This window comes from Elephantulus edwardii, unplaced genomic scaffold, assembly GCF_000299155.1.
Source record: "Elephantulus edwardii isolate Elephantulus edwardi_28Jun2011 unplaced genomic scaffold, EleEdw1.0 scaffold00003, whole genome shotgun sequence".
In the NCBI taxonomy this organism is placed as follows: Eukaryota; Metazoa; Chordata; class Mammalia; order Macroscelidea; family Macroscelididae; genus Elephantulus; species Elephantulus edwardii.
The window spans coordinates 8449432-8457586 of record NW_006399753.1 but is presented as its reverse complement, the minus strand read 5'-3'; the positions used below and the strand labels follow the sequence as shown (position 1 = coordinate 8457586).

At 52.8% G+C, this 8155-nt stretch overlaps 1 protein-coding gene across 1 annotated transcript in view; it reads right to left on the bottom strand.

Annotated features, from left to right (window-relative positions):
* ST3GAL1 (ST3 beta-galactoside alpha-2,3-sialyltransferase 1) overlaps nucleotides 1-6572 on the bottom strand; it is an 8551-nt gene extending 1979 nt beyond the window's left edge. The window contains exons 1-4 of the mRNA XM_006879271.1: nucleotides 6270-6572; nucleotides 3639-3835; nucleotides 2334-2513; nucleotides 412-457 (exon numbers count right to left, since the gene is read on the bottom strand). Of these exons, the coding sequence (XP_006879333.1) occupies nucleotides 412-457; nucleotides 2334-2513; nucleotides 3639-3835; nucleotides 6270-6572 (726 nt within the window). The remainder of the gene's footprint in view (nucleotides 1-411; nucleotides 458-2333; nucleotides 2514-3638; nucleotides 3836-6269) is intronic.
* Between the last annotated feature and the right edge of the window lie 1583 nt (nucleotides 6573-8155).

Below are 8155 nucleotides of genomic sequence, written 5' to 3'. Positions count from 1 at the left end.
TCAAAGGAGCATGAGCAGTGATGGCCTAGCAGTAAGGAGCTTCACTGCAATCCCAAAAGCACACAGTTCAAACCTACCAGCTGCTCCATGGGAGAAAGATGGGCACTCTCCTCCTGTGAGATGAAAAGTGCCTCGGAGGGTCAGCTAGGGGTCAACTCTGACTCGCGAGTACACAACAACAACACAAGACTTCAAGCTGACTTATTGTTACTGAGGTGATTCGGTCCCGCAGTGACCCTTCAGGACAGAGTGGAACCGCTTCCTTTACAAAACCAGACAGCTTCCTCTTTCCTTCCTCTTTCCCCAGAGGACTAGGTGGTGGGTTTGAACCTCAGGCCTTTTGGTTATCAGTCGAGTACCATTGTGCCACCAGGGTTTACCACAATAGTAAACGTTTATGGGTTCACTTACCTTCTCCTTTTTCACTTTGATCTTTGTGGGGACAGGGACATAGGTGCTGTGAGGAGAGAGAGCAGGTGGTTAACGTGAGGGGGCAGGTGGCTCTGGGGTAACTGCTGCAGGGAGAGGATTGAGTGGGTTGGGGAGAACCCTGTCTGCACTCATTCCTAGGTCCCCACCATCCTTCCCAGCCAAGTCCCCTCCTGCCAGCAGCAGGCCACTCTACCCACTGTGGACACCAGAGGGCTCCCTTGGCTAGTCTGAGGCCCGGTCCTGCTGGTCTCCCTGCTCTGCCCCTCACCTTTCTTTCAAAAAGGAAAGATCCAATGGAGACTTGAAAAGACTGGGTAAAAGGAGGCAGAGATCAAAGGCCATCAATTTTATAAAACACAAAGTACATGAATGATCATTTGCCACAATGTGAATGTGGGAATTCGTGAAATGCAATGTACATAATGGATACATGATGTATATGAATTTTGTATACAAACAAATATAAAACTAAAACGGGAGGAAAAAGTTCATGGTTATAGAGTCAGTTCCAACTCATGGCTGACCCTCCATTTGGGGGAGCAGCTTGTGGATTCAAACTGTCAGAGACAAGGATTTGCTATGGGCTTGTCTGAAAAAGTGCAGTGAAGGTCGAAGGGCCGTGTGTTCCCTTTAAGGGTCAAAGCTGAGGTGGACAGTGACTGATAAAGACCACACTGCCCCTCTCTTAGCTGAGTACCTGCACTCAGAGCAGCTGACCAACTGGCCTCAAGGGGGTTCAATCCTGAGATGCATGTTCTCTTCTGGATACCCTGTCCAAGGCTGGGGTGCTGGCTGTCTCTATCCACCTGGTCACCCCTTCTGTGCCCACACTCCCATCAACCATCTGCACGAATCTTTGCCTCAGACTCTGCCTCTGGGAATCTTGACCTAAACTAGCAGGCTTTTGGAAACCTGGGAACTGAAATCACTTATTTGCAGAAAGCAAGGGAGCTCTGGTGGCCTAGGAGGAAGGAGGCACGCTGCCATCCCAGAGGCAGGCGGTTTGAATCCACCAGAAGCTGTGCAGGAGGAAGATGGGTGATCTCTTCCCACACAATTAAACTCCATCTGAAAACCTGGTGCAAGGTCAGCTAGGGGTCAATTCCACCCTGGAGCTATACAACAATGACAAGGGATGCAGGTGCTGGACCTGGATGTGAGCAGAGGTCAGCCTTGGCTAGTGTATCTGTCGAAGACCATGACAATGACTGTGAAGGGCTGTTGTGAAAACTACGTAAGAGGTGTGTGTCAAGGGCCAAGTGGGGGCTGGAATGAAATTGTCCCCACCCTTGCAAGAAAGCACATCCTGACCATGCCACAGTGAGGGCCTCTGTCAGGGGCTGTACCACTGTCCCTGACTTGTGGACCATGGGAAGCTGGAGAGGCACGTCTTATTCTCCAAATCTGTCAACATCATAGTGCACTTCACAAAGGAAAGGAAAGCCCCAGGAAGTGTAGAGTCCCGGAGTGGTGCTTGACTGTTAAACAAATGGTTGGAAGTTCAAATCTACCCAGAAGCACTCCAGAAGAAATGTTTGGTGGTCAACCTATAAAACACTGGCCGTCGAGAGCCCTGTGGAGCACAGCTCTGTTCTGACTGCCAGGGGCCACCACGAGCTGGTTTTAGGGTGAGCAGACCTTGGTGGTCCACTGTGGTGCTATTAGAACGAGGAAGATGACAGCTTATGATGTTAGAAGGTGACAGGAGGTGGGACAGTCATGTAGGCAGTGTGAGGTGGGGCTTGGCTGTGCCAAGGGGCGTGCAGAGCCCCATCGGGGGAGAACTGCGTGAGCCAGGGCATGGTGGTGGGGATGGTGCTTCGGGAGACAGAGCGAGGATGGCATGTAGAGGGATAGAAGAACCCGCTGGAGTGCAGGTGAGCTGCCTGGAGGGCACTTACTGGGAGATGGTGCCCTTGGTGGTGGCACTGATCACCCACTGCAGGTCAGTGATCTTGAAGGGGACCAGGATCATGCTGACATTCTCAGCCAGCTCCCGGAAGCTCTCGGGGTACACAAGATGGTGGGTGGTCTTGCTCCCCACATCGGCCTCAAACCCCACGGTGGGGGCCTTGTTCATCCTGGGAGGAGGAGAGAGAAAGGCAAGCATCACGTGACCGGGCAGCATTTCTGGAGCTGTCTCTAGCGCCATTCGCCTGTGGTGAGACCTCACTTTGCTCATCTGTAAAATGGAGACACAGTTCAAAGATCTTAAATGATCACAACTGAACCTTGTGATCACCATTAGCATCAGCTGACCACTTTCTACATGCCAGACACCAACCATCACAGCCAAACAACTGGCTGCATTAAATCTCACATTCACTTGCCCAGTGATCATACAGGTCAATGTCACAGTTAAGGGTTCAGAGAGCCTGTCCAAGGCCACAGAGCTCATAGGGCAGCCCCGAATATGAGACCATTGGCTCCAGGGTCAAGTCTTCCTCTATTCACCCATGGCCATTCCCACAGGACACAAGCAACAAAGACCTCCTTTGGGGCCCTGTAAGTGTCTAGAAGACACATCAGAGGTTAATGTGGGAGACATAGGGGGTCCTCAGCCCCAGGCCCTCCTGCATGTCTCACTCCAGGGCTCCTGTGCCCTTGGCTTTCATGAGAGATGTGAACACTATTCCAAGAATTCAGGACAGACATGGGCACCTTCTCGGAATCACTTGTGCTTGATGATACGGAACAATAAATCTTGCCTTAAAATCAAATAGAAGTATATTATAGTCTAGATTGTAAAATGCGGATGAAATGTAGAAAGAAAATAAGCAACTTCAGATGTACTTCAGATGTATCCTGTCCCTGACGAGGTCTGGGGGGCTAAGATTCCAGCCTCAGAGCCCTGGCTTCCTCCTTTGCACTGAGAGGGCCTCACAGTCCAGCTCTTCCTGCTATCCAGAGACAGGGAAACTGAGGCCCTGGAGCGGGCAGGACGCGCTTGGGGATGCTGGGGAGCCAGAGCCCACCAGGACTGGAACCTCAACCTCCTGACCCCCTAGCCAAGACTCTTCCTCTGGTCTGAGGAGCCTGCCGGGTGCAGCTCAGGGGCTGGGAACAGAGAGGACTCTGTAGGCGGTACCATGCTGAGGGCTCCCTAGCTGTACTTTGGGGACTGGAGGGGCCCCCAGGTGTACTGTGGGGACTGGAGGGGCCCCCAGGTGTACTGTGGGGACTTGGGGCTGAGGGCTGCCTCTCACCTCAGCACGAAGTCATGATCGTCGATCTGCGAGCCGTACTGAGACTCCTTCAGGTTGCCTGAGTTGCCCACCACGGCGCAGCGCCGGCAGCCCACCGCCTCGTTCTCCAGCGTGGGGTCCACATCGCCTGGCACCACGCTGAACAACTCCTTAACGGTGTCATTCAGGTTCTTGGGGTTCTTCTCCCGCTGGAGCTTCTGTGGGCAGAAGGCAGGGTGGGTCAGCTGAGCTCTGAACTCTGCACCCCCTGCCAAGCCCCCAGGTCTCACAGCCACCATGTGTCCAGAATCCTGGGCACGGCTCACAGGTGCCCTTCTCAGTGCTGGGTGCCTGTGTCGGAGGGGCTCAGACACAGCCCAAGCTACTAGGGAGATAAAAGGACACAAGGAGACACACAGGACTCGGTGTGAAGTGACATTTACAAGCCAAGGACCGGCAGGAAAGGCCTGGACTCCTGGAACATTGAGGTGGTCACATGCTGGAAGAGCTGAGACAGGACCTTCCCCTTGGGAGGCAGTGAGGATATGCTCCTGCTGGGCCCCAATTCAGGCTCCTGGTCCCCAGAACTGTGAGACACTAGGTATCTGGTCCTTAAAGTCACCAGTCAGTGGTACATGGCTAGGGAAGCTCAAAGACACCAAGGCAGAGACCCAGTCACCACAGGCTGCCCCTGTCAGGAGATGCCCCGGACACTGGACTCACAGAACCAGAACTCAGAACATCCGGGCAAGTGGGATACGGTGGTCTCCACACGGGTCCCCTCATGGTGTCACCAGCGTCCACCTATGCCCTCAGTGGTGCTCTGGCCAGCACTGTGCAGTGACCGCCCATCAGTGCATCTCATCTGCCCTCGTGATTCACTGAAGCTCCTCATTCTAGCCTGTCTTCACACCACGGCGCTGCATCAGGTAACTCCCGAGGAAGGAGGAGGTTCTGGACTCAGTGAGGCTGAGCGATGAGCCCCAAATCCAAACTGAGATTAGCTCAGGGTTCCAGAAACCTGCTCCCAAGTCCTCTGACACCCTGTCCCTACCCCAACCCTTCAGTCTTGACCATCTGAGAGCCACTTCCAGGGGCAGGGGGAGGAAGGTTCTAGGTCCTTGGGGTGCCGGCAGAGAACTTTCTAGAGACTAGCATCCAGGGAGCATGCAGGGAGACACCTGGGGTGCTGACACCCCTGCAGCTGCATGGACAGTTTTTTATAGAACCATGTTCCTCACCTGTAGGTGCCGAGGTCCTGGGTACTGGCCCTGCAGATAAAGAGCCCGTGTGGCACAGTGTGCAAAATGCTGTGCTGCTAACCTAAGGTTTAGAGGTTCAACTCCCCCTGCTGCTGCACAGGATAGACACGCAGCCTTCTTCCTGTGAAGGTTTACCTCCTCAGAGACCTGATGGAGGGCCCTAAGGGTCAGAACTGACCCAGTGGCAGTGGGAAATTTGATACCTGTGAAGTTAATACTTGTGCTTAGAACCAGGCTTTTCTTTAGCTGGAAGATATCCTGGTGACACAGAGGTTAAAGAACTTGCTGAGAAGGTTATTGGTTCAAGCCCACAGGAATTCCATGGGAGAAGGCTGTGGCAGTCTGATTTAGAAACCTTGAGGTCAACTGCATCTTGTCCCACAAGGTCACTAGGAGTCACAGTGATAATCGGATGACACCGGTGTACAGTGCGCCCTAAAGCTGGTCACCTCTGGATCACAAAAATGTTCATAGCAACGTTATTCACCATCACAAGAATATGGAAACAACCCAATGTCCAATCTCAAACAGATGGACTGAGAAATTATGGTACATTCACACAGTGGGATATTGTGCAGCCTGACACTACTGTGTTTTCTGTTCCCCAAAGCTGGGCCGACCGAGGGCTCTAAACCCTCACCGCACTTCCTAGATCCTTGGCGGAATGCATTCCCAGGAGAGCAAGGATCTCGTGTTTTGTACCTTGGTATCTGTACTGGTTACAACCCCACTCTGTCAACCCCTGTCTAGGCACAGTGACCCTCCATCGGGTTTCTGAAGCTGTGTGTGATTTTGAGAGGAGACTCCCCATTTTCTTCCCTGAAGAGGCTGGTGAATTCGAACCACCAACTTTTTAGTTAGCATGTGAGCCCTTAACCACCTTACTGCCAGAACTCTTTGAGGATTAGGTGGGGAGGCTATTAAAAATTCTGGGAGGAGACTGCCCATTTCATGAAGAGGCTTGTGCGTTCAAACCATCAATCTTTTGGTTAGCAATCCAATATATTACACACCACACCACCAGGGCTCTTTTGCTTGGAATGAAAATGCTCATCTTGCTCCTGCAAGAGTAGCTGTTGGATTCGAACTGCATGCCTTCAGGTTGGCAGTGCAGCTCCTAACCACTAGGCCATCAGAGCTCCTTTTAAGTACTGGGAAACCACTAATCTCACATAATTTGCTTTAGTGGGAAACTTGCTATACTGCAGTCTTCTGAATTGGACATGGAGGAACCCTGAGGCTCACCTGTACCTCCCACAAATGTGCTGAGTGATGGAAGAACAGCCTTCTGCACAATGCCACGTGCTGACAGGGTCCCCTGTGCAGGCCCCCAGGCCCCAGGTCCCCTGGCCCCATCCCCCCTACCCCGTCCCCAGGCCCCAGCTCTCACCAGCCACCAGCTGTAGGTCCCCTCCTCCAGCAGCGAGTTGTGCAAGGTCAAGAGTGGCGGCACCGTCTGGTTGAACCTCTCATCAAACCAGCTGGAGACCCGGAGCTCGCTGATGCAGCGGCTGCAGGTGCAGGGCCTCTGTGGGAGCTTCATGAACTTCCAGAAGTTCTCCGAGATCCCCAGGACCATCTGCTTGGGGAACCAGGTGGTGGTCACCACCGTGTGGGAGTAGTTTAGGAAGAAGGAGATGAAGATGAGGAGAACCAGGAAGGTGAGCAGCTTCATCTTCCTCCTGGTCACCATTTTTCACGTCCCGATGGGCGGGCCCCTCCTGGCAAGTGGTGGACCAGAGAAGACCACCCCTAATGGGGGAGGAGTTTGGAATAAAGGTCCCGAAGGCAGAGGCTCATCGAAGGGAGTGCAGGCTCTCCTCAGCCTGCAACTAAAGCCACCTTCACTTCTGCAGGGCGATGGCTACCCAAGTGCCGGGCCTCGCCAAGCGCATCACCAAGGCCGAGTGGTCCGTTCACGGTGTGTTCATCCTTTCTGCCTCCAATTCACATTCCCAGAGGGTAGACCAGCCTCTGTCTCCGGCAGTCCCCACAGAGCTGACAAAGCCCCTTGATGAAGTTCTAATTAAATATAACAACAGTGATATTCCTTCCCACACACAGAGACGGTGGGGAAATCAATCTTCACGGCCAGCCAGCGGCCCCTGGAGGGAGGACGTCGGAGGCCACATGTTCTACACAGGGCAGGACGCTTGCGCTAATCCTTGGAGTCTTGTGCCTTCCATGTTGCCACCAGCGTTGTGAGGAGGGCATGGAGAATTGTCTGTCATCTGCACAGAAGAGAAAGAAGAAAACCCATGTGAAATGTTATTATCTTACCGTCAAAAGATCCTCCTCTCCCCATGTTCACCAGGGTGAGCCCCGTGATCTCTCCCTCTGTTGTTACGCATATCTAGCAGGTGGTTATGGAAGACCTGAAGGTCCCTGCGGCGTGCAAATCCTTTGCACTCTGTTACTAACATCACCCTTGGAAAGATGGAAGGTCAGTGAAGGCGAGGAAGACTCCAGCAAGGAGGACTGACACCGTGACTTCAGTAATGGGCTCAAGCGTGTTAGAGATGAGGACGGTGCAGGACAGGCCGGAGTGCAGGTCAGATGTTCACACAGTCACAGCGGGTCGGACTGGACTCAACAGCACCTACCACCACCACTGAGGCAAAGCTTTGAGGGCTGAAATTACCCTGCAGGGCTGAAGAAAAGCTCTGGTGATCAGTTCTGTTAAGATGCAAGCTGGTTGACGTCGAGTTACTTGCAACGCCTAGTGACACTGCAGCACAGAGCAGAACTGCTCCTTATGTTTCTGAAGCTGTGAGATTCTCCAGGAGCAGACGGCCACAGCCTCGACTCGTGGAACATCTGGGGGATCCAAGCGCCTGACCTTTTCTTATCTAGACATCCAGTATCTATCTGTGAAGCAATGTCTAAATTTCGCCTCCTTTTTCAATGTGTGAGTGGATGAAAATTCCTGATTGATCCACTAACTGGCAAACACACGGGACAGTCAGACAGTTCTGGTCCTCAGATAACGCTCCGAGACCACGGGCTTGATGTGGGTTCTAGTTTCTTTTGTGGGTAAAGAAATGGAGAGGGAAGAAAAAAAAAACAAACCAAAAAACAAAACACCCAGCTCATCCAAGATCTTAGGGAAAGGAGGAAGCAGGGTCTGAATTAGAGCCCAATCAGAGTCCACGCAGGGCCAATCCTCTCGAGGGGCCTGGTGCCAGAAACGGCGGGTTCCAGTCTAGAGATAAAACCTTGTTTTGCCAACTGGTCTTCTGATTACCATCCCTGGAAGGATGGAATGAAAGGGGAGGA